Raw genomic sequence first — 26,583 nt, forward strand, 5'->3', positions numbered from 1 at the left:
AACAAGGGCTGTAATCTCAAGCAGAACCACATTTGTCCGAAGGAGTCTTTTATTAGCTTGTTGGAAAGAAATAAAATTCACCAAATATTATAGAGTAAAATAAGATAGTGAAGGTCAAAGTGTAAGTGCTCTGAGTCAAAAGAGATTTTCTTAAGTTGACCTAGCAATGAAGGCAGTGAGGACAATTGGGGGCCCAGAGAGGGTTTTTTAGTGTCAACAGAACTAGTTTTACCACTTACCAGCTAGTTGAATCCGCTATAACCTATTGCTGTTGAGTCAGTTCCGACTCATAGTGACCCTACAGGACCGAGTAGAACTGCACTATGGGGTTTCCAAGGAGCATCTGTGGACTCAAACTGCTGACCTTTTGGTTAGCAGCCAGGCTCTTAACCATTGTGCCACTAGGACTCCAATCCACTATAAACCTCAGTTTTCTCTTATTGTGTAATGGGGAAAGGTTACTCTGAGAATTCAGCGAGGTAATAAAAGTGAACCTGTAGGGCAAGTACTTGGTATCCCTTCAGCAGTAATTACCTTCTTTTTTTTTATCTGTCCTTTGAAAGACAATGTCTCTCTAACTTTTTGAATGTTTTTGGATCTTGAGGGGTACTTATATAAGGCTTTGTCTGCAACACAAGGTGAAAGTGGATTCTAAGCAGGTAGAACTTCCTGGGTGGGGAATGGGAGTGATGTCCATAGGGAACAAGGTTAACAAAAGTTCCAGTTGCCTCATGTTATTTCAGTAGCTGCACACTTACCTGTAGGCCCTGTGGTTTCTGTGCATAGACCTGGGCTGTCAGCACTGGTGCTTACCGGAGGAACTTGGGCCTTAGGTCTTATAGTCTCAGATGGTCAGGGACCAGTACCCTGATGTGAACAAAGCTGGCCATCACCAAGGCTGGGGAGAATGTGAGTACAGGGAATACCACAAGTCTCAGTCTGCCTAAGCTCTGGGCTTCGCTGCTCTTACGCTTCAACCTTCCTTTACAAAGGAAGAAACAGAGGCACATATAAGTTCAATTACTTACCCAAGGTCCCAGTGGTAGTAAGTGACAGAGTAAGGTTTTGAAGTCTGGTAGTTGGCCTCTAGAGCCCATACTCTTAATTGCTACACTGACTGAAGAAGGGAAAGTACTTAAAATGTCGTAAAAGACAGTCCATGTATCCAGCATGATGAGTTGGAGAATTCTGAGTATTTGTTATAGTTTGAGGGAACACTGGACTATTTGCTTAAAAAGGTAGATGGAAGCTCAAGTTGTGCAGGGCCTTTCTTGTGTACTAAGCGAATCATGGAATGAGTGTTTTTAAGTAAGTGGGTTACATGTTAAGATCTGAGTTTTAGAAATTTCAGTCTGGGTTAGAGTGTCAGGATGATTAGAATATGAGAGGTCACAGCCAGGAAGATTACTGAGTTAGCTGTTACAGAGTCCTCTGCAGAGATGACAAAACTGTAACAGGAAATTGTCCAGGGGGGTGGAGAGGATGATGTGTATTAAATAGACATTAAAGAGAGAGACTGAGCAGGACCTGCTGAGTAATTGGATGAGGGGAGGAGGGACTTTATGACAGTTTAGAAGACTCCATGCACATAACCTCTACTAGATGGTGGCAGGGAAACAGATAGAAAGGGATGGACCAGAGAGGAGATGTTCTTTAAAGAATTAATAGAGCATGGGAGAAAGCCACAAGGAGGAAAGAGGGAAGAATTGCAGTGTTTTTTGTTTTTTGTTTTTTAGGATTTTTAGACCGGGTTAAGAATAATGAATTAACACTTTGTTGTAAGTGGATAAAACTGAAACTCTTAAGGTTTTGTTTGGCTATTCAAATATTACAATCTTTTAAGCACTTAAAATTACTTCACTTGAATGCCAATTAGATAAGATCTGTGTATTATTAGAGCTAATCATTGATACTTAGAGAATGTCTTAGGAGAAGAGTACTTCAGGTACCCTAGAAAATAGGTCAAGATGGATTGGAACACTTCAGCTCTTATTTCTTCCAGAAGATGAGCATGTTACCCGGGGCACCTAGAAAAGAGAATCTTTCTGGAAACCAGGGCTATAATCTTTACAGAAGGAGTCGTGATTGCGCAGTGGTTAAGTGTTCAGCTGCTAACCAAAAGGTTGGCAGTTCAAACCCACCCAGCAGTTCTGTGGGAGAAAGACCTGGCAATCTGCTTCCATAACGATTACAGCAAAGAAAGTCCTATGTGGCAGTTCTGCTCTGTCACATGGGGTCACTGTGAGTTGGAATTGACTCAATGGAACCCAACAACAGTCTTTACAAAAACAGAACACGAGGCCTTTCTTCTGTGGAGCTCTAGTGGGTGGTTTCAGACCTCCGGCCTTTAGGTTAGCAGCCAGTTGCAAACTGCTTGCACCACCAGGTTCCTTCTAGTTGTTGTTAGAAGCCTATATATGTGGACATTTTTGGGTCATTTAGCTGGGTTTTTTTTTTTCTGAAGCTGGTACTCTGTATTATGTCATTTAGTAATCGATTATATTTTGTCTTAATGCTTTATCTGAATATCCCTGGGAACTGTAACCTACTTGAAATTGTAGTTATGTATACTTAGTTTTTCATATACTGTTTATTGATTTTTGTCTAAAACAAATTTTACCCAACTTAAAAGAGGGTGGAGGGGCCCAATAAACAGCTCCATCCAGAGGTTTTTAGGTGACTTGTGCTGTGTGTTTTCTTAGCTCTTCAGGAAGCTGCAGCAAGGTTTGAGGAGTTAAAGGCCCAAAAAGAGCTGAGACAGCTGCAGGAAGACCGTAAGAATGACAAGAAGCCACCACCTTATAAACATATAAAGGTGAGAAAAGGCCTCAGGAGACTCTGTCTCCACGGGAGACATCTTACACCTTGCCCTCTTCCCACTTTATTCCCAATGAGATTTAGATGTACAAGCACGGATGATTTTAGGCAGAGATATGAGTTTAAAAGAAGATCAGAAAAAAGGACTAGAGCACCGTTCCTAGCACCTTGCATGCACTTTTAAAAAATCAGTCGTGCTTTGATACAGTCTTTTTTCTGCTGCCTTGAAATGTCTTCTCATACAAGTTTATTACGTTCTGTTCATTTCTAAGAGCCATGAAGAAAAATGATAAATGACCCTGAGTTAGTTTGAATAATACACATGGTTAGTCTTCTTGGTAATAACTAATATTAAGATATGTTAGGTGATTATGGCTAGAGTTCCCAAGGACAGGAGAATTAATGTGAGGTGCGCAAGCTTTATTTATGCGTAGTCTACCTGGTAAAGTAGTCATCACCATTTCTCACTTAAATTTTTAAGAATGATTTACAGAAGTAAAAATAAAGGGATAGTGAAGAGCAACTTTACTAGAAATTTTAATAAATATTTATTAAAACTATTTTTTACAAACCTCTTACCAAATTTTGGTGCTCAAACATCATAAAATGTGAAAGAATGCTATTAGCAAAATGAGATGGCCCAGGTTCTTGTTGCAAAATATTATGTGATGGCATCCTTCCTGGATGAGAATGCTGTATTTACTTTTTGCCCTTAGAAATACATTGTTTGTTCGCGCATCAATTTTTGAGTTCCATAAAACTCATCTAGGATATAGTTATCTGAAATCTTGCCTGAGAGTTCACTTAGAGATAAATTTTACCACCATCTGTATTTAAATATGTCCCAAATATTGCATGGGGCATACTTAAAATAAAAAACTATTTATCTGAAATTCAGATTTAACTGGGTGTCCTGGGATTTCATTTGCTAAATGTGACGACTGCAGCAGACTACAAAGATAATATCTCCAGTCTTTTATACCTTCTTGAAAGATGATGCAGTACTTTGGGCAATGCAGTAAGAAAACTAAAGTGCATCTACTTTTCTAATTATTGCATCATGTGTATATGTGATTCCATCTTTTTTTTTTTTTTTCTTAATTATTTTAAGATTGTTTAACAGGGCTTGGAATAATTGATGAGTAATAATGAGTAATTGATGAAATAGTAAGATGAGATTATGAAATAGTATTATGAGATATAGGAAAAGTAAGAACACTGAAATCCCATAGTGTATCTTAGGTTTTATTATAAAAGGGTCTAATGGACCAAATGATAGTTGCAAGATAGAATGAGTTTTATTTATTTATTTTATTTGGTAAGTTTTCTTCTTGCTTTTTGGAAGACCTGTAAAAAAGAATAAAAGTCAAGAAATATCAAATGTTACAAATAGTTAAAACTGCTGAAAAAGAAAATAATCTCAAAACCTAAAATTGAGTCTAATGGATTCTGGTGTTAAACGGAGTTACTGTGCCTGGAGACCTAACAGTGAAGTGTAGTTATTCATCAAAAAAAGAAAAGTATTCCTTTTCACACAGTCCTAGGTGTCAGACAATAGCAAGTTAGGCCTTCAGAGTAACAAACACATCACCTGCCTATTAAGAGGGCAACTTCCTATGAGTGATCTAATCACAGAATTTAAAGGCCATTTTTTTTTTTTTTTCCCTTCATCTTTATAAGTTTTTCTTAAACAAATACAAGTTCAGGGAAAGGCTCTAGAGCAGTCTGTAGTCCTTGGGCTAAATCTGACCTGCTGCATGTTTATGCAAGGCCCATGAGCCAAGGATGGTTGTTACATTTTTTAATGATTGCAGTGGAAAAAATTAAAGAAAAAAGAAATTTTGTGACAAAAAAAATTGTATGAAATCAAAACTTTGGTGTCCATAAATTAAGTTTTATTGGAACACAGCCATTCTCATTCATTTACGTATTGTCTGTGGCTGCTTTCATGCTATAATAATAGAGTTGAGAACATGCAACAGAGAGACTGTATGGCCCACAGAGCCTGAAATATTTACTGCCTGGCCCTTCACAGAAGTTTTCTGACCCCTGACCTAGAGCGAGAGATTATCTGCAGTGACATATCTATAACATTGCTCTTACCCAACCATGTGATTTTGCTTCATGGTGTATTAGGCGAGAAACTTATTTGGGATTAATCACACGTTAGCTCAGATGTCAAGAAAGAATGATTAAAACATACATTTCTAGAGAGAGAATGAGTAGAATGAAACCTTTTTTAGGGAGTGGGGGAATAAAAATACACACCTTAGATACGAGGTAAATATTTTATAGTCTTGGGTGATTGAGCTCAGCTGTTGTATTTTCACATCCCCTATAGAAGATACCTTAATAAGTTTGTGGCTTAACAGTTGCATGTTGTTAGAGTATTCCTACATTAACAAGAAGTTCACAGTTTTTACCAGTATTTTGAAGAATTGGGAAGAGAGCTGGCAGTGAGACTAATGTCCTTTTGTTACAGAGCAATGGTTTGAAGACCATATATTTCTAACTAATTGTAATGATTTTAGATTGACTGGAATTGGAAATCTAGAATAGTGATATGACAGAAACAACTTTAAGGGACGTTAAAAGAAAAAAAGAAAGAATTATAGCTACCATGTTTACGAAGCTGCCATCTGCCGGGCTTTGTATTGGACCCTTTACATATATTTCCTATTTTCATAACAATCTGGCAAGGTAAATCTTGCAATAAAGTAGTTTATCAAGATCACACAATTCCTGAACAGTCAAATTTTATATTGGGCTGTGTATTTGAAGACTCGCAGTTTGCCTATTCCCACTTGAATAACATCAAGTAGGAGGGGCCTCATTCTCATAGTACACAAATCCATCTCTATTATGGAATATCTCTTTTTTTCTCAGCATTGTTCCTAGTATTTGTAGAAACTTTGTCCTACACTTAAAGCTTGGATGTCGGAGCAGCTCTCTGGTTTTAACACCCCAGATTTTCACTGTAGTTTTCAGCAGTTGTATTTTTAGTTGCCATCCGGTTAATTCTGTCTCATGGTAACCCCATGTGTGCAGAGTAAAACTCCTCCATAGGATTTTCAAGGCTGTGACTTTTCAGAAGCAGATTGCCAGGCCTATCTTCCAAGGTGCCTCTGGGTGCCTTTTGAGCTGCCAACCTTTCAGCTAATAGTTGAGCACTTAACCGTTTATGCATGAGTGATGTTGTTATAGTCTACTAAAAAGATTTCAAATTATATTAGTAATTATTAAAATATATCCTTACAATATGAACAGATACTTCCCCAAAGAAGACATTTAGGTGGCTAACAAATGCATGAGGAAATGCTCACGCTTATTGGCCATTAGAGAAATGCAAATCAAAACCACAGTGAGGTACCATCTCACCCCAACAAAAAAAAAGAAAAAAAAAATTTCCGCTAGCATTAATCCAAAAAACACAAAATAATAAATGTTGGTGAGGTTGTGGAGAGACTGGAACTCTTATACACTGCTGGTGGGAATGTAAAATGGTACAACCACTTTGGAAATCGATTTGGCGCCTCCTTAAAAAGCTGAAAATAGAAGTACCATACAATCCAGCAGTCCTACTCCTTGGAATATATCCTAGAGAAATAAGAGCCCTCACACAAATAGATATATGCATAGCCATGTTCACTGCAGCACTGTTCACGATAGCAAAAAGATGGAAACAATCTAGGTGCCCATCCGCGAATGAATGGATAAATTATGTATCGTATATTCACACAGTGGAATACTACACGACAATAAAGAAAAACGATGAATCCGAGAAAGATCTCAGAACATGGAGAAATCTGGAAGGCATTAATGCTGAGTGAAATTAGTCAGTTGCAAAAGGACAAATATTGTATGAGACCACTGTTATAGGAACTCAAGAAAAGGTTTAAACACAGAAGAAAGCACTCTTTGATGGTTATGAGGACGGGGAGGGAGAGAGGGGCATTCACTAGCTAGATAGTAGACAAGAATTACCTTAAGCGAAGGGAAGGACAACACACAATACAGGGGAAGTCAGCACAACTGGACTAAACCAAAAGCTAAGAGGTTTCCTGAATACAACCAAACACTTTGAGGGACAGAGTAGCAGGGGTGGGGGGTCTGAGGACCATGGTTTCAGGAGACATCTAGGTCATGTGGCATAACAAAGTATATTAAGAAAATGTTCTGCATCCCACTTTGGTGAGTGGCATCTGGGGTCTTAAACACTAGCAAGTGGCCATCTAAGATGCATCAACTGATCCCAACCCATCTGGAGCAAAGAAGAATGAAGAATACCAAGACAGAAGGAAGATATTAGCCCGGGAAACAGAAACGGCCAATTAAACCAGAGACTCCATGACCCTGAGACCAGAAGAACTAGATGGTGCCGGCCTACCACCAATGTCAGCCCTGACAGGGAACACAACAGAGAGCCTCTGATGGAGCAGGAGAAAAGTGGGGTGCAGAATTCAAATTCTAGTAAAAAGACCAGACTTAATGGTCTGACTGAGACATGGCCCCCAGACTCTCTGTTAGCCCAAAACTAAAACCATTCCCCAAGCCAACTCTTCAGACAAAGATTAGATTGAACTATTAAGACATAAAATGATGCTTGTGAAGAGTGTGCTTCATAGCTGAAGTAGATATGTGAGACTAAATGGGCAGCTTCTTTCCAGAGGCCAGATGAGAAGGCAAAAAGGCTGGTCAAATGGTCATGGGAAATACAGGGTGGAAAGGAGGAGTGTGCTGTCACATTATAGGAAGAGCAACTGGGGCCACATAACAATGTGTGTATAAATTTTTATGAGAAAGTAACTTGAACTGTGAACTTTCACTTAAAGCACAATAAAAAATAAGTAATAATATATCCTTATGTATTGGAACTCAAATTCCTCAAAAAGTTTTCATGCCAACAATTTCCAGCTTTCAAGAAATTATGGAAGTTTTCATAGCTGCTAAAGTGGCGCCACCATGTGGCAATACTAGAAACCCAGTTTACCCATCAGCTTTAAAAAAAAAAATTTTTTTTTTAATGAATTTAAAATTTTCTGTGGGATTCACATTTTGTGTATCAAATGAGGTTTTTATACCAAATGCCGAAATCTTGATAGTTCAAAATCAAGTAAGATGTGGCATGTAAATTCAAGAAAAAGAAATCTGTCTTTTACATGTCTTAAGTGGTCTTTTGTTGACTTGCCTGGTATGCTATACCGTGTGCTGCTTCTCCAGGTGAACCGTCCTATTGGCAGGGTCCAGATCTTTACCGCAGACTTGTCTGAAATTCCCCGTTGCAACTGTAAGGCTACTGATGAGAACCCCTGTGGGATAGACTCCGAATGCATCAACCGCATGCTGCTCTATGAGTGCCATCCTACAGTATGTCCTGCCGGGGGACGCTGCCAAAACCAGTGCTTCACCAAGCGCCAGTATCCAGAGGTTGAAATTTTCCGCACGTTGCAGAGGGGCTGGGGCCTCCGAACAAAAACAGATATTAAAAAGGTGAGGGAAACTTTTCTTGATTACTAGGATATTTTTTTATTCTTTGCAGTTCTTTAGCATGATTAATTCTTCTTGATGTATGTGAGAAAATCCACCACAGAGGGAAATAACATAGATTTGGGATGGACATTTTTGTGTCTCATTATGTCCTTCCTAAATTTGGAAGCATCGGAGTGGATGGTCTCCTTTGTCTCTTAAGTTCTTGATATTGATCATACTCACTATGTATGAGGATTAAAAATAAAAAGAGGGAAATTCATAGAAATGTAATGCAAGGGCAGATTATCCAACAGGTAAGGTAAGCACAGTGCTCACTTTGGTGACCAGATCATTTTCACATTTTTACACCATTATTTTATCAGAGACTCTGCTTCTAGTTGTGGCTGGCATCTGTCTGTCTCCCAACCCCACAGCACCTTCCTCCAGAAACAAAGCTTTTTTTCAAATTTACAGTCCCTGACAGGGGTGAATGACTCAGCAAGCAAGGTAAACACGATCTTATTTGTGCTTACGCACTAACCTGTAATGAACAGTTTCACATGTAGTGAACAAATTCAAAGATGTAGTGAAACCATATTACATGTGGTGAAACCTATGTGAAATTGTTCACTACAGATGATCTTAGGCATGGTAAGCACTGTCCTTATCCTGCCTGTTGGATATCCGCCACTGATGCTATGTCCTTTTTTGCTCTTTTGTGACAATCCTAGAACCAGTAGGATAATGAGCACATAGATACAGAGGTGTTAATCACCTATTAATAAAGTGAAATCTAATTTTAATAGGAAAAAATAGGTTTGTGTTCGTGGAACACGAAGGAGAAGAGGGTTAGACCTTCTCTGATAAAAGTATGGTAACATCTTCAACTTGAAATTTGGAAGGACCTGTAAGTTGCTAATTGACAATAATGTATACTCTTTGTATAAAATAAATTGTATTTGGCATTCTAGTAAAATAAACCTTACTCCTGTTAAATTTTCTGAAGTTTTATTGAAATTTGTTTTGAGTTTCATATTGAAGAGTTTCATTGTTTTTAGGAAAGGCAATGAATATGGTTTGGTCCCTTAGTCATTTACTAAATAGTTAACTTTATATTTATTATGAGCCAGACATAGTGCTGGGGATGCAGCAATCAGTACAAGAGACATGGTCCACTCTTCCATAAAGCTTACATCCTAGAGGGAGGAAACAGACATCAAACAAGTAATTACCCAATGTGGAAGCACAAAGTGCTTTGGAAGCATGTGGCAATGGGACCGAAACTAGTTTGTCTCTGAGGATATTAAAAGTTGAGACTTGAAAGATGGGTGGTTCTTGGCTCAGGCAAGGCAAAAGCATCACAGGTAGAGGGATAGCATGTTGAAAGCCAGTGTGACTATAGTATCGTGCATAAGAAGGACAGGAGGGAGGCAGGGCAAGCTCCAAAGAAGAACTGGATTCAAGGAAACTGACTTTCAAGCTCTTGGGCTGGTAAAGGGATCAACTGTTGATATCTCAGTTTTAATGGAGCCTTAATTTGCTTGCTAATCTTCCATTCTAATTGATCTTTAGTGTCTAGTGTATCCTAATCTTTCTGATGATGAGAGTGGGAAAGTGGATTTCATTGTCAGACAGTTGAGGCATGATGTTTAATGTTGTTTCTGAATAAACCTTTCTTTAACTACATGCAAAATCTTTTTTGGAGAATCTGATATTTTTGTGAATTTAAAAAAAAAAAAAAAAAGATGTACATGTAAACACAGTTGCGTTTTTTGCCGTTAAGTCAAAAGCTACTTCTTGTTCTAGGGTGAATTTGTGAATGAGTATGTGGGTGAGCTAATAGATGAAGAAGAGTGCAGAGCTCGAATTCGTTATGCCCAAGAACACGATATCACTAATTTCTATATGCTCACCCTAGACAAAGTAAGTAATGGAAAGTGTGCCAGTTGTAGGAATTTTATGATGAGTTTTATTTTGTTGGTGCCTAGGATTATATTTGGGACCTATTCCTAATTTTAGCATCCTAGTGCATGTATTTTCTCTGTATCTGAGATTTCCACTTTGTACCTGAATATTATATTCCATTAGCTTTTATAACACAACACTTTTCTGATATATAGCTTTGTGTATAACATTTATCAGGTTGTACACTTACAAATAGTGAGGTCCTCACCTCCAGATATTATGATTCACTTGGTCTGAGATGTGGCCTGGGATTCAGTATTTGAGTCTCCTTAGGTAATTTCTAATGTGCGACCAAGGTTGAGAACTGTAATTAAGAGGATGGGACAAGCTGCTGCTCCTAGGGCAGTGGTTCTGAAACATTAGCATTCAGAATCACCTGGTGGGCTTGTTACACCACACATCGATGGGTTTTACCCCAGAGTTTCTGCTTCAGTATATCTGGAATGAAACCCAAGAATTTGCATTTCTAACAAGTTTCCCAAAGGTGATGCTGCTGCTGGTCCAATGACCACACTTGGAGAACTACTTCTCTAGGGGATTCACACTTAACAAAGAGGAACTTTACCTTACTAGAGAGCATAGTCTTAATTTTAAGCAACAGTAGCAGAGCTCTCAGGAAGTCTGATGAGTAGCCTCTCTTGGGGTTCTAGGACCGGATCATTGATGCTGGTCCCAAAGGAAACTATGCCCGGTTCATGAATCATTGCTGCCAGCCCAACTGTGAAACACAGAAGTGGTCTGTGAATGGAGACACCCGTGTTGGCCTTTTTGCCCTGAGTGACATCAAAGCAGGTAAGAATCAATCAAGGATGTTTGTGTAAAATCTGGAGCTGAATAAATTAAATCTCAGGTTTTGTCATTTAAAAATCCCATATGTCCTGTACTCTAAAATCAGGTATGCAAATTTCTGAGAATATATATTTTCCAGGTGATATTTGGGCATGGATGGCTTTAAGGGAATACATTTCCAGACTTTTCACTTTAGTGTCAACTCTCCAGAAATTGGTCTGCCTTAGGAAGCACCGGATTTCCAGGTCTCCTTTCTCACCTTCCTTTTCACGGTTGCCTTTCTTCCACTCTACAAACCAAAGACTCGACTCTGACCCATTCGAATCTTCTTAGAGGCTGTGGGCGCTCACCTCTTGAGCACCAGAGAACCTGACATTTGGAGAATGCACAGGTTCTACCATGGCCTGCTTATGTCTCTAAGAATTAGAATGCAGCAGTGAGATGGTTGTAACCAGGACAAGTGTTAAGATGTTTACTTGAATTCAAAGTCTAATATGGTGGAGTGGTATGACAGCAAAGTTATTTCTCATGTACTGATAACTAAATGTGTAGTTTCAGTGTTTTGATGACTGTTTTAAGCATATGTATATACACAATACCCTCTGTATATTTTCAAAATATTTTCTCAAGTTTGCAAATTTTAAAATGTACAAGGAATATACATAATTTTTCAAAATGAATTGTTTAGACGCTAGCAAAACTTTTGAAGATCACTGTTCTACACTCAAACTGAGATGGGTCTGGCCTCAGTAGTTTATAATTGGTAACAGTGTAGTCCAGTTACTGTTGAAGCAGAAATCCCATCTGAGCATTTTGGAAGAAGACCAAAGTTCTTTGCTCAGTCAGTGTTGTTGACCTTAGCATTAGTTGCCATGGAGTCAGCTCTGACTCATGGCAACCTTACATATAACAGAATAAAATGTTACCCAGTCCTGTGCCTAGTGAAGATAAAATAATTAAAGAGCAATTTGGTCAGTTCTTGTTTTGTTTTGTTTTTTTTATCTGTGGAACTCCTTTCCTCATCCCTCCCCCCTCAAGTATTTTTTTCCTGTAATTTTAATATATTCCCCAGAAGTCCGTTAGGTTTTTCAGATTTTAACAATTTTGAGATATTAAAAATTGGGACACTAGTTCCTTTCTCCTGTTTCGCATTTTCTTCATCTAAAAGTATGAAGGTACCAACATCTGAGAAATTACCGTACACTGCTGGCCTAGGTGACATTGATTCTAAAAATGATAGATTCTATCAAGGTTTTAGAGTGGATGGCTTGAAAGAATTGGATAGGTTTCTGTTTTGTAGTAGGAATTATCACATAAAAGCTATAAAATCACGTTAAAAAAAAGCTACATACCATGTAAATTCTATAAAAGCAACCATTTATCAGGTGACAGGTACTGTCCCAAGCAATTATCTCATTTAACCCTTGCAAAAGTGCTATAAAGTAGGTTATATGATGCCTGCATTACTTGGATTCTTAGATTTGACACCTCTGTTCTTTTCTCCAGGAGTACTGGTAGTGCAGTGGTTAAAGTGCTCAGCTGCTAACCAAAAGGTTGGCAGTTCAAACCCACCAGCCACTCCATGGGAGAAAGATGTGGCAATCTGCTTCTGTAAAGATTTACAACCTTGGAAACCCTATTGGGACAGTTCTGTCATGTAGGGTAGCTATGAGTCCAAATTGACTTGACAGCAGTGGGTTTTGTTTTGTTTTTGTTATTCTTTTCTCTTTTTCTAATTATCCCTATGGAATGAGGGACGTTTTACTCTTTGTTGATGACTTAAATGTAATTCATTCATATGACTTCAGTTCTTATTTCTCTCCTGAGCTCCTTCAGTGCCACATTTTACTGGGGGTGTGCCTACTCCCATATCTGCACACAAATTTCTTTTCTCTCTTTTTCCCAGGCTCACTCAGCTCAGGTAGTATGATGTGGAAGTTCAAGGGCCTTTTTACTATCCTTACTTGGTTTTCAGTCCACATGAGTGGGGGGGAATAAGAGAGAATGAGTGCCTGCAGAACCTGAGGCCTTGGCAGCCTGCTGTCCTCCTTACTCATCCAACCTCCTGTGCTCTTCATGCACCTGTCACTTACTGTCCTTCATGTGTGCCATGCTTGCTCCTAGTTTATCTCTTTTTCAGTGCCCTTTGCTACCCCCAGTTGCTGCAGACCCCTCAAGGATTACTGAGTATTGGACTCTTTTCTAGAATGGGATCAGGCACTCCTTTGTGAACACTAATGCCCTTCTGATTTAGCCCTTGTGTGTTTATATCTACATAGTAGATGGTCAGTGAGCAGCAAGTTATGCCATGTACCCTGCTATCTTGTATTTGTGTATACAGTGGAGTTGTATTATAAACATATCGAATTTATAAAACTTCAGTTATATTCTCACGAAAAAAAATTGAGAAAAGAATACTGTGAGTAGAGTTACCCACTACAGTATTTAATGCAGTAAGCTCACAGGAGGCAATAGATGGGAGACATGGCCCAGCTGTTACCTTGCTGTTGACAAGTACCTCACAGTGTGAGGCGCTCCACCTGGCCACAAACAATTCTTCTATTCATACAGCATGACCCTTAAATATTAACCAGTAACTTTATATTTTGCTTAACTGGATCAAGAAATAATGCTCTGTTTCTAATATTGGATGAAAAACTGTAGTCTCATTTATGTCTGTCTGCAATGGGAAATCTAAGATTTGACAGTTTTGATTTTGAATGATTTGACACTTTATACAGAGGAAGTCTCTGTATATACATGTAGAATTCTTCTATCTTTTAGGCCTCCCCTTCCCATGTTGATTTTGTATGCTTTGAGTTTGAATGTTTGCGTGTTTCATTTGCTCTCACAGTATTGATGAAGTATACCTTTGACAGGAAGGAGACATTTTTAACCTAAAATTAGTACATCTCTTTTTAAACTTCATGGAAACCCTGGTGGCATAGTGGTTAAGAGCTATTGCTGCTAACCAAAAGATCGGCAGTTCGAATCCACCAGGCACTCCTTGGAAACCCTCTGGGGCAGTTCTACTCCATCCTATAGGGTCGCTATGAGTCGGAATCAACTTGACAGCAGTAGGTTTTGGTTTGGTTTTAAACTTCACAGATTACTTCTGCATGCATTAGGGCGTATTTTCTCAATAGGCTTGTGAGATTGATAGAGCAGGCATTTATTTCTTCATTTAAAAAATGGGCTACTCAGGACTTGGGGTAGTGAAATGTCCTGACCAAGATCACCCAGCTAGGTTTTGGTGTAACTGGGATGTGAAGCCAGGACTAACACCTGGCCCAGAGCTGTCTGTTCTTAGTACTGAGACGCTTCTTCCCTTTAGTGCTGCCAGGGAAGATATGCTCACCTTGGTACAGATTGGCAGGTTTTCTTGACACTTGCAACCCAGTGCCTGGCACATTTATTTTTTGTAATGATTTAATATATTTTGAATCTGAATATATATCTAAATTAGAAAACAAAAACAACTTGATAAGTAGCACCTCTATGGTAAAAGTTCTTTTAAATACTACTTGTTAAATCATTAAAATTTTTCTGTTATTAAATTGTATTAGCTGATTAATAATTTTCAGGATTAGAATTCATTAATATAATAGGATTAGAGTTAATAAATCCTTTTTTATCCTCTTTTTAAATTTAATCTGTTCTCTTGTAAGTCAGTATCTTTTGTGATTATTACAAAAGTAATGTATTTAAAGCCGTGGGCATTAACATTTTCAATTTCTTATGCAGGCACAGAACTTACCTTCAACTACAACCTGGAATGTCTTGGGAATGGAAAGACTGTTTGCAAATGTGGAGCCCCGAATTGCAGTGGCTTCCTGGGTGTAAGGCCAAAGGTACTGTCCTTCCAAACTTCTGCGTTGGGAATATTGGTGCAGTCCTCCTGTCCGTACCAGTGTCAAGGCTGGGTCTTCATCTTTAGAAGATGTGTCTTTGAAATAATGACATTAATAGGGCCGTTGGCAATTAAGCATTCTGGTGATCAATTTGGTTACACAGGTGAAGATCTTCGGGTACCGTTGAAGTGTTTTGAGCGATTTGACTTTAATTAGCATTCAACCTTAAAAAAGCTATAAAGTGAAAATAGGAATCTGTGTTACTTCCCTCCTTATTGGTTGTAACTGATCTCACTCACTCACGTTGCCTAATAAGCTGCTCAGGTGTTCGGTATATCTGTCTCTCTCCTTGGGTGTCTGTCTCATTTAAAGAAGAGAAGAATACCAAAGAATTTGCAGTTGAATTTGAGATTCTAAATGTAGTATAACACTGCAGGACCCTTAATCTCACCATTGTAACACAGTATAGACATTGCTGTATCTGACTTTCTTTTTTTGTATGTGTACTTTAACCGAATTATAATTCTATAACTATTAAGAATCATATACAAGTCTGTATCCTGCTTTTCTTAAATATTATAACAATTTGTCCTTGCTGTTACGTAGTCTTTTTTAACTATCATTTTTAGTGACTGTTTAATTTTCCATATAACGGATGGGACCATAATAGATGAACATCAGATGATTCCATATTTCACTATCATAAGTTAACAGCACACTGAAAAATTGAAGTTTAATTTTGATGCAAAGTAGACTGCTCAATGACCCCAACTGGGTATTTCCCATTATGCTTTTTTGATTATGCAGCTCTACACTAAGAACTGACGAATGCAAATTAGTATAGAAACAATAAGAAAAGAGAATTACTCATTTTAAGCAATAACATGTAACGATGAAGAACATGCACTAAGAAAACTTAGGGGGCAGTGAGTTTATGTTAATGGGGGAGGAACAGTTTAGAAAAAGAGGGTGAGAATGGTTGCTCAACTTGAATGTAATCAGTGTCTCTGAATTAATTGTACATGTAGAAATTAATTGGTGTATGTTCTACTGTGTAAATTTTCAACAAAAATAAAGTTAAAAAAGAACATGCACTAATTACTCTTCTATTTTCTCAAATAAGAAAAACCCACCCAAACCAACTGCTATCACGTAGACTCTGACTCTCATCGACCCTGTGAGACAGAGAACTGCCCCATAGTGTTTCCAAGGCTGTTAATCTTTATGGAAGCAGACTGCCACATTTTCTTCTGCAGAGTGGCTGGTAGGTTTCAACTGCTAACCTTTTGGTTAGTAGCCGAGCACTTAACTACTGTGCCACCAGGGCTCCTTTAAATAAGTAAAGTCATCATTCATTATATTGTATTGGTTTTTTTGTTGGTGGTGGTGCTTGTTTGACTGGCTAAATGATACTGTTCCCAGCTAACTTGTTTCCTATAAATTAAAAGTTGTTAACAGTGCTGAGTGTGCTTGGGGGGTCACTTCTGCCTCCTTGAAGCCTTTTTAGGGCAGCATTTTATGCATGAATCAGCAAGAGAGAGACTGGAGCAGAAGTTTAGAAATGCAAGGAGATCATGGTGGGCTAGGAGTAACACTGGCCTTTTAGAATAGAAGAGACCTTAGTCTTGGAGATTGGTCCTAGATGTTTCTAGGATAAGAGGGATAATGTGATGAAAGCCACAGGGTTTGGTGACCAAGTGTGGGCTGCAGAGAACATTGAGGAAGCCTGCTGGTTGTACCAGGGGCTGTCCTGGGGAGTGGTGGACATTAATATGACTTAGATAAGTTACATAGCTTTGCTGAGGGGAAGGACCATGATTTAGTTTCTGATCTTCCTAGCAAGTGGCTCATAGTAAGTGCTCAGTAAAGGTTTTTTGAATAAATTAAGAAATGTATATGTATGCACACACACAAACACCCCCAAAGAAGTCTTCATTAGCTTTGAAATTAGACGAAGACAAAACTTATGAAAGGGCTGACCTTTAACACCAGCCGTTGTGTCAACCAAAAAAATAAATAAATAAAAACACTTTTTTATTGTTTAGTTCAGGTGGCAGGAGCAGTTGACATAAAAGTAGTGATTAATGCTACCAGTTATTGATACCAGTAATGTTCTAGGTGCATTGTCTGCATTTTCTCTTCTTTACTACAGTCCTATGAGGACTATCTTTCCAGAGATAGCTAAGAGGGGGTAGTTAACCTGGCCAAGATGGTACAATATGTGGACAGAAATAAACGAAATGCTTACTGCTCAATATCTGGCTTCTAGAATCAGCCCATTGCCACAGAAGAAAAGTCCAAGAAATTCAAGAAGAAGCAACAGGGCAAGCGCAGAACCCAGGGTGAAGTCACAAAGGAGCGAGAGGATGAGTGCTTCAGCTGTGGGGATGCCGGGCAGCTTGTCTCTTGCAAGAAGCCAGGCTGCCCAAAAGTCTACCACGCAGACTGTCTCAATCTAACCAAGCGCCCAGCAGGTTGGTGCCAAAATTCCTTTAAGCGCTCCTCATTTTCTGTCAAAATTCTCAAGGCCTCACACCATTTGCTTCAGTCTAGAAGAAAGTGCCCTTTGGTCTTCGTGTGCATAGTGTTGAAGGAGTATGGTCTATGTTCTCAGTCTAGAAATAAATGACAATAAAGGTTTGAAATCCTAGGTTACAGAAAAGGAGACAGGAACCCACTGCTGTGTCAGTGACATTTATGTCACATCATCCTCCCAGCAACCCATTGAGGTAGGTCTTCTCATGATGCAGATGAGAGAACAAAAGTCAAGAGTGGTGAGATGAGTGGTTGGTCATATTAGATAGATGGAGGCACTAGATTGAAAGCCAGGTTTTCTGGTTCCATGGCCTTTCTGGAGAAAGAAGGTAGGGCACGGTGGAGCCTTCAGGTCCTTCCACTCAGTGAGAGCTGGATTGATACCCCATTTGTCTTCTACCCCTGCCACGAGCCTCTCCCATTGTAAAATAGGCTCTTTTCTCTGAAGAAGATGTGATTGTATCTGTTCACACCTGAGACAGTTGCTGAGCAGAAATGGTACTCAGTAACTTGTGGTTGGAGAAGTTGCTGACCTTGGAGTGGTGATTTGGGGTTAGAAAATTCCAGGGATTTGAATATGCTATCTATTTGAAAGGACAAAGAAAAAAAATCAGCAGGGAACCATTCCAGGGTGAAGAGATTATACATAAGTAGCCTGCTTCTAAGAATTGTAGAAGGAAGAACTTTCAGGTTGGAGTGAGAAGAGTTTGTCCCTGAATTGACTTTCCCTCAGTGTGTCTTTGCCAGAGTAATGAAATCACAAAAACGGGGTAGTGTAAGGGCAAGGCCATAGCATTGACCTAATAGTGCCAGGAAGTGAAATGGGGAATCATTTCAGAATCGGTTACTCAGGACCACAGCTGACACAAGTTGTGATGGAACCCATCTTGCCCATAAGCCAAGAGCCTGGTCTAGCATAGATCTTTTGTAGGGAGTTGGGTGTGGAAACACTGTCCGTAGCAGAGACCCTCAGGTTCTATGAAACAGTGGAGAGTAAATACCAGATCAGGTCAGCTTTGGGTCTGGTCCACGATTCTGTGTGGACAGTGCAGGTAGAGTTTTGTGATAGTTTCAAGATTTAAAAGTGAGCAAGGGTAAACCCACTTCCATTAAAGGCTGAGTAAGACAAATGGAGTTTGCAAAAATATTGAAGTAATATTAAGGGGGAGCTTTGTTCTTTTCTCGTTTTCTTCTTCTTTGGTTCATATAATCATAGAAATACAGATTTAGTTCTCAGCTATATTTAGTTAATACTTAGCTGCTATTTGATACTTTGCTATTTTTATGTGTTGTCTTGTACAGAAGAGGAAACTGGAATTCTTGGGGAGGAGGTGTCAGGTGAGTGGCATAAGCTATCTGAAGAAGGCAGCAATTTAAAGAAAGGCTTTGAAATCCCTTCTTTGGGCCAGTCCCAGAGCCATGGCTATCTTGTGTGCATTTCTTATTTTCCTAAGCTTTTGTTTTACTCCTGTATTTTCAGGGAAATGGGAGTGTCCTTGGCATCAGTGTGACATATGTGGAAAAGAAGCAGCCTCCTTCTGTGAGATGTGCCCCAGCTCGTTTTGCAAGCAGCATAGGGAAGGAATGCTCTTCATCTCCAAACTGGATGGGCGTCTGTCTTGTACTGAGCATGATCCCTGTGGGCCCAACCCTCTGGAACCCGGGGAGATCCGTGAGTATGTGCCTCCCCCAGTACCACTGCCTCCAGGCCCAAGCTCTCACCCAGTAGAGCAATCATCAGGATTGGCTGCTCAGGGGCCCAAGATGTCGGAAAAGCCGCCTGCTGACACCAACCAGACACTGTCGCTGTCCAAGAAAGCTCTGGCAGGAACTTGTCAGAGGCCACTGCTGCCTGAAAGACCTCTTGAAAGAACTGACTGCAGGCCCCAGCCTTTAGACCGGGTCAGGGACCTTGCTGGGCCAGGGACCAAACCCCAATCCTTGGGATCCAGCCAGAGGCCATTGGACAGGCCTCCTGCAATGGCAGGACCAAGACCCCAGCTCTCTGACAAACCCTCTCCAGTAACCAGCCCAAGTTCTTCACCTTCAGTTAGGTCCCAACCACTGGAAAGACCTCTGGGGATGGCCGGCTCAAGGCTGGATAAATCCATAGGTGCTGCCAGCCCAAGGCATCAGCCAGTGGAGAAAGCCCCAATCCCCACTGGCCTGAGACTTCCGCCGCCAGACAGACTGCTAATTACCAGTGGTCCCAGGCCCCAGACTTCAGACCGGCCCCCTGACAAATCCCATGCCTCTTTATCCCAGAGACTCCCACCTCCTGAGAAAGTACTATCAGCTGTGGTCCAGACACTTGTAGCTAAAGAAAAAGCGCTGAGGCCCGTGGACCAGAATACTCAGTCAAAAAATAGAGCTGCTTTGGTTATGGATCTCATAGACCTAACTCCTCGCCAGAAGGAGCGAGGACCTTCTCCTCAGGAGGGCACGCCACAGGCCGATGAGAAGATGCCAGTGTTGGAGTCAAGCTCATGGCCTGCGAGTAAATGTCTGGGGCAGATGCCTCGAGCTAGTGAGAGAGGTAGCGTGTCAGACCCTGTCATCCCACCACCTGGGAAAGCAGCGGTCCCTTCAGAGCATCCCTGGCAAGCTGTTAAATCACTCACCCAGGCCAGACTTCTTTCTCAGCCCCCTGCCAAGGGTTTTTTATATGAGCCAGCAACTCAGGCCTCAGGAAGAGCACCTGCAGAGGCTGAACAGACCCCTGGGCTTCCCAGCCAAGCCCCAGGCCTGGTGAAGCAGATGGCTGGAGGCCAACAACTACCTGGACTTGCTGCCAAAGGGACAACACTGAGTGGGCAGTCCTTCAGGCCTCTTGGGAATGCCCCAGCCTCCCATCCTGCTGAGGAGAAGAAGTTGGCCACCACAGAGCAGAGTCCCTGGGTCCTGGGAAAGGCCTCCCTGGGGCCAGGACTCTGGCCCATGGTGGCCGGACAGACACTGATGCCACCGTGCTGGTCCTCTGGGAGCACACAGACATTGGCACAGACTTGCTGGTCTCTTGGACGAGGGCAAGACCCTAAATCAGAGCAAAATACAGTTCCAGCTCTTAACCAGGCTCCTTCCTGTCACAAGGGTGCAGAGTCAGAACAGAAATAATGATAGTAAATATCATGACCAGAAAAACTGCCCCCAGGGTATACCATTTGGGGAGGGAAATCTTTTCTTTCTTTTCCCCCCTTAAAAAACAGACATACCCCAACACTTTTCCACTGTTATTCTTTCCTTATATCCCAACACTCGGAAACTCTTGTGACATTAGCCAGTGGGGGCTTATGGTTGTGTGAACCATGTATGGAAATCCCAAGTGGGCCCCGCCCGAGGGGACAGACAGACTTGGGTCACTTTCCCATGACCTTTACACATGGTAAACTTGAATAAAAGTCCACTCTGGAGTCAAGCATGGAATTCAATTCCGCTGGTCAGGTTGGAAAGTCAATTCCGCTGGTCAGGTTGGAAGGTAGGGGGCTCACGAAGTTACTTCCCCAGCCATACAGAGCCCTTTTGAGGGCACCTGATGAACCCTGGGAGGAACTGATGTTCATTCAAATCGGTGTGGCCCACGTGTGCTAGGCCAGTGCTAGTCCATGACACAGAAATAAATAAGGCCTAATTCTTGTGAGCCTAAAATGTCTGCCTGGGTTCCTAGGCTATCTTCAAGAACCTTTGACCAGGAAAGAAACAGGGAGTGCTGAGGGGCCCTGGAGCTCCAGGCTCTTTCTGAAATGCTCTTTGTGGCCCAAGAAGTGATTGTGTTGATGTCTCCTAGTTGGGGCGTGCATGAGGGTATGTACCTGCAAGCATGCTCACAGAGGTCTCTGTAGATGAGAGGTCCTGCATCGAGGCCGAGTGGGGCTGTTGTTGGGGCAGCCACTGCTGACTCCTTCTAGGCTGTGCGGAGTCAAGATCTGTCTTTGGCGGAGCATCTGGTTAGGAGGAGCTGGGCTCTATGAGAAAGTAGCTTTCCAGCACTTTCCAGCAGCAGAAAAGGCAATTGGCAAGCTTACCTTTTTTTCTACCGATTCTCATTTTACATGAACCTACCCCACCCCTGTGCCCCAAACACCCAGGTGCTTTCAGATTTAAGAATCTTCAGCAGTGGACACAGGGAACCTGTGCAATCTCTGAACTAGACATCCCAGCTTCAGGGAGATTGCCAGATCCTGATGGGAAATTACTTGCTTTTCCCTGATCCTTTGCCCTCCTAACTGAGTAGAGGGAGTCCTTGTCTTCACCATCTCTCCCTGAGAATTGCTGTGCTCTCTATTGAGAGCACCTGCCTGCTGACTTAGCTCAAAGTCAAGCCAGAAACCTTCCCCTAAGACTGGTGAGACTGGTTCTGTCGTGTTCAGAGCAATGTTCAGTCTAAGAGATGACTTCTCATAACTGCTGATGATCTGTTACTGCTGCCCTGAGCTGGGGCCCAAGGGCTGGGAAATGTATTGGTGCTACCCTGCCCTGCCATTCACCCAGCTCACTGACTGCCAACAGGAAGTGCTGTTTGGCCAGTTCCCTCCCACTTACCCATCTCTCTTTTGTCCCTAGACCAAAAATGTTTACCTCTCTTGCTTTGCCAACTTAGCCAGCAGCTTTAGCCAACAGGCCATCTCCCGGCCCAAACATCTCCTGGCCATTCTGCCTCAGTTACGGCTTTTATACCCTCAACAGGATTCTGTATTTTGTCCCAGTTTCCTCCTAAATTCCTAGAGAGGTTACTCCCATCACTTCCCAGGAGGGAATAGTTATAGAAGCATTTGCGCTTTATATAAAGATTTTAGAAAGAATCTGCTTTTATTTCCCAAAGTCTGTCCCTGGGGATGAGACACTTGAACTCAGGCAGAGGGACGAGGCAGGGTAGGCCCATCCCTGCATCTCACTTAGACCTCGGAATTGCCTCTGAATTCCACTTGCCTGGTTCTCCCCTTACATTCTCTCTTCCCACACCATCAGAGAGGGAAAAGCTCTTTGTTCAAAAGGAAGAGAAAGCATAAAGCATCTTATTTTCTTTTAAAAGAATTTTAAACCATGAAAAAGATATTTTTAAAGAAATCCACCCAGAACATTAAAGTTCATTATATTAAGTATTTATCATGTGTGAGAATAATAAGTATATAACTTCAGCTAATAGGTCCTTCTCCCTGATCTCATAGATTGTACGAGTAGGGTTTGCTTGGTGCCAGTCCTGTGCCCTTTTCTCTCCTGTCACCTGTAGTTGTGATCAGAACAAGATAATCTGCACTGCACTGTCAGAATCTCCTTCCACTATGTTGTGTGTTAAATTACCGTAGCTCTTTGTTTCATGAAATAAACTGTGAATTTGGGGGTGGGGGGGGAGGGTGCAGGCTTTATAAACTTTTTCAGTGGAAAAGTTACCTTGAAGTAGCTTCTCTGACATCGGCTTTGGTTGGTACTTGACTTGACAGCCAGCCACTCTGGAAATGTCTACAGGACAGGAAGGATTGAAGGGAAGGTGGGGCCATGACTGGCCACTTTGTGGTTTTGTTTTTCTTCTTTCTGCTCTCCACCATTCACTGCAGACTTCATTCCAAACCTGCCTGGGAAAACAACATCTGAGTCAAGCTTGGCTTTGGGGGGTAGTACCTTATCTAAATGGATGGATAACCAGGCTTCTGTCCAGGGCCATTGAAAGACTCTCAGGTTGTTGAATGGAAACTAGAAAGTTGAGCTATCAGGTCAGGCCCACTGGTAGCAGCACCTGATCCTAGATTGTTAAGGTTTAGGAAAACAGTCCCTGTAAAATTAACAGCAAATCAGGGCAAGTGTTGGGAAATTGAGCCCTTATGTGAAGGTGGGGAGGGAGTGGCCACTTGGGCCCTGGTAGATGCCCCCTGGAAGCTTGTAATGAGACCTTTCCTCCAAGGGGACGTGAAATGGGAATGAAAGGAAATCTCTTCCATAGAAATTTCTGATCTTGTGCAGGGTGGTATTTTGGTGTTCGGTCAAGTGCTTGGAAATCATGGGATCTCAACAGAGTCTGCTTCCGAGCCAGCTCCCCAGGGAGCTTTTTTGAAGGGGGAGCCAAGATGGAAACGTTCCAGAGGTACCTAGAGTGCCTCTCCTGGCGCTGTCAGGTCAGGAAAAAATGGAGACTGCTGAAATTTGTATTCAAAGACTTATTGGCTTCTCCTGGGTTGGAGCGAAACCCATTCTAGTAGCAAACTAGCCGTCATTGTTACGAAAGCACCCACAGTTTTAAACATTTCCTTTCCCCTAAATTTACAGAGTTTGAGATGATTTAAATCATTCTGTATAGGTTCCCTTCTGAATGATGACCACACCCACATCCCTAGCATTGATGAAAGTAACTGTTTTACCCTTCATATCCTCCACGCCACACTAGGGTCAGGGCATGGAGTGCCTCGGAGATCCTTTCCCAGGCTCAACACGTCTGTCATTGGAGCTGGACTCCCAGGTGGTATATTGTGAAGTTGCCTTGTGAGAATGGAGGGTGGGAAGGAAGTCTGATCCGGGCAGCTTCACCTGTGGAGAGTAATCCAGAAAGTACTACACCTGGACAGGTTCTGTCCGCAGCTCCTACAAAGCGGGTTTTCTCCTAAGGCTTTTCTTGGGTTATTGTCAACCAGGTCAGAAGTGGCCCAGTGTCCGAACTTCTCTGAGATGATGGGAGGAAAGGAGCTCCCTCAAGCCCCCTTTCCTGCTCAGTACAATGAGCTGCTCCATGTGTTAGACATTCCAGATGATTTAGAGCTAGGTAGCTGCTGCAGGAGACTTTCATTGGCGGTGGCCAGTTAACGCTCAGCTGAGCTTCTGAGGGCCTGTGCAGCAGGGCCAGAGGTTGCTGTAGTATAAACTGAAATAATAGAAAATTGCTTTGTACACAAAAAATGTAATGGTGCTAATTTCCTGGTATAAATAAGCACTGCCAAGGGATGAGGGACTGGCAACTTGAGAAACCTGGGTTCCTGTTTGAGAGTAAGAGGCTTTGAGTAGAAGGTTTCTTTGAGGCTCTCTTAGAGGTGAGAGTAGGCAGAGCCTCAGTGAAGCCTGCACCCAGTCCTGGAATGGCCCAGCGGAATCCAGAGGTGGGCGAGAACCCAAGTCCACACAAAGGTGGCCATCAAGTTCCTCAGAGCCGGGGTCACCATGCCCTTAGCCTCCATCCACACTGCCTGAACAGGTTGGTAGAGAGCTCTGGGGGTGGGGTCTCTTGGTAACCTTCTGCCTCATCTCTCTACCTCTTATGCTCATGGGAGCACCTCTATTGCTTATGAAGATTAAGGGTAATATTTCTTAAGGAAGTGGAAAGAGTTTATTTTAATTAGAAATCCACAACCTGGGAAGAAATGTTTCCCACCAACATAAGCAAAAACAGCACATGTTAAATTTTATGTGGTCCCTTTGCTTTCCCATGACTTGGAAAACATCAGGCTACTGGGGGGCTTTGGAAGTAACACCTGGAAGTCAAACGGAGCTTTGAGGACAGGAGGTGAGCATGGGGAGTAGGAATAGAAACCAAGGGCTCTGGTGCTGTAGACTTCCAGGGCAGGGCAGAGTGGAGGCTCTCCAGGTCTATGGGGGTCTGCCTGTGTGTGCATGTAGGGTGAGAGTGTGCCGGACATGGTTGAGTGCAGCACACAGGAGCTCCCGGAATAGCAGCTTTCTAGATCTTGACAAAGAAACAAGCTGGCAATAGAGATTTGTCTTTATATTTTTAAGAAAGGGGTTGGGGGGGGGTAGCCAAGATCCATCACTGTTTTTTTGCCCCCTCCCCCATAGATTGTCAGCTGTAAGTGAAACTCCTAGCGAAAAAGAGGGGAGCCCTGTACTAGGAGTCCCCATAAACATGTACTGTAATTCTTTGTATATACAAAAAATTACTGTAAAGTAAAGTTTAACTTTACTCGTATGGCCCTTGCCCTGTGTTTTGTTTTCTTGTCCGTGGGGAGTCATAGCCTAACAGGAGGGTGGATTGATGGGGGTGAGAGCAGAAGCCAGCCCGTTAGTTCCTGAGGTGTGAATACCGTAGAGCTGAGCCCTTTCTCCAAGCACCCCACGGGGAGTGGTGTGGGTTTCCTCCCAGTAGCTACTGGCTGTCTGAGGGTCTTTCTTTCCTGTTGAGAGTGGACAGTTTCAGTTTCAGTCCCTCCACAGGAAGCCTCCATCACCCATAAAGGAAGAGTATTTTGAGGAATTGGTTTTAAAAAAGGAAGTGTAACCAAAGCACTTTCTGAGCGAGAATTTCACCATCTTGGTCAGGTTTTTCTTTCTTCAGAGGCAGGTGTTGGGTACAACAGAGGACCCAGCCCAGGCCTGAATGCAGGAAAGCCGGGGCCAAGCATGAACAGGCAGGTGAGGCCCCACCCCGGGGCCAGACCTTCCAGAACAGAACGGGCTGCAAAACATTTCTTCTTCATTGTACAGGAAGCTTCAACTCTGTTTACAGTAACACCTGATCCTTCAGAAATGCTTGAACCTCCAAGCCCCAAAAATACAGTTTGGGAATTGGGAGTTTGACCCCCTTTCTGACCAAGTCTGAACTTCATCCAGCAAAAAGCCATTAAGGGACAGTGGGAAGGTGAGCATTTAGTACTATAGTTACTTAGTCTTCACAATTGTAAACTAGGTAGTAGTCATCTCATTTACCAGAAAAACAAAGCTCCGCTTGAGGGTTTAAATCCCTTGTCTAAGTAACTGAATTGGATCAGAATTTGGATCTTTAAAACCTTCCTGTCTTGCAGAACCTATGACTTTTTCCACCATTAAGCCACACTGTAGGATGCTCCTGGGAAGCTCAGGGACTGATTCGGTCCAGACATGACTGAGATGCAGTAGAGCCAGCCAGGCCAACCTGTCTTGAGGTAGGAGTGCTTCACCTTTTTCCTCCAGACACCACTTAAGTGCAATCCTTTTCTGAGTACCCAGAAGTAATAGCTCTGCACTGCCCCAACCCCAGCCTCTTATCCTATCTTTGGCCCACTAAAGAAAATGGTCCTTTGTCTCTCCACAATCTCAGCCATAGCCTTGAGGTAAAACTACTTGCTTTCCAAAGGAAGATGGAAGATGGGAGGAACCTTAATATAGGAAGTGACGATAGCCAGATGGTCCCAGAAAGAGCTAGGTGTCTTGATACCCACACGGCAGGGAAAGGGGCTGAATGTGA

General features: G+C 41.9%; 1 protein-coding gene and 1 long non-coding RNA gene across 9 annotated transcripts in view; one reads left to right on the forward strand and one right to left on the reverse strand.

Annotated features, from left to right (window-relative positions):
• The window catches only part of NSD1 (nuclear receptor binding SET domain protein 1), a 209,389-nt gene extending 182,828 nt beyond the window's left edge, over positions 1 to 26,561 (forward strand). For 7 of the 8 annotated variants that reach the window (XM_023551797.2, XM_023551818.2, XM_003404684.4 and 4 more), the window contains 7 exons: positions 2,703 to 2,815; positions 8,038 to 8,307; positions 10,093 to 10,209; positions 10,902 to 11,043; positions 14,785 to 14,891; positions 17,161 to 17,365; positions 18,907 to 26,561. In XM_023551797.2, coding sequence (XP_023407565.1) covers positions 2,703 to 2,815; positions 8,038 to 8,307; positions 10,093 to 10,209; positions 10,902 to 11,043; positions 14,785 to 14,891; positions 17,161 to 17,365; positions 18,907 to 20,540 — 2,588 coding nt within the window. In that variant the 3' untranslated portion in view covers positions 20,541 to 26,561. Of the gene's footprint in view, positions 1 to 2,702; positions 2,816 to 8,037; positions 8,308 to 10,092; positions 10,210 to 10,901; positions 11,044 to 14,784; positions 14,892 to 16,014; positions 17,140 to 17,160; positions 17,366 to 18,906 lie in introns of those variants that run through there. The other variant, XM_064279185.1, reaches the window with a different exon arrangement.
• LOC135230380 (uncharacterized) lies at positions 3,883 to 5,814 on the reverse strand. The gene is made up of 2 exons (XR_010321028.1): positions 5,086 to 5,814; positions 3,883 to 4,164 (listed from the first exon to the last, which is right to left on the reverse strand). It is a non-coding gene; the product is annotated as an uncharacterized LOC135230380 (long non-coding RNA).
• Positions 26,562 to 26,583: the final 22 nt, after the last annotated feature.

The sequence above is a fragment of the Loxodonta africana genome, chromosome 2 (assembly GCF_030014295.1).
Source record: "Loxodonta africana isolate mLoxAfr1 chromosome 2, mLoxAfr1.hap2, whole genome shotgun sequence".
Classification (NCBI taxonomy): Eukaryota; Metazoa; Chordata; class Mammalia; order Proboscidea; family Elephantidae; genus Loxodonta; species Loxodonta africana.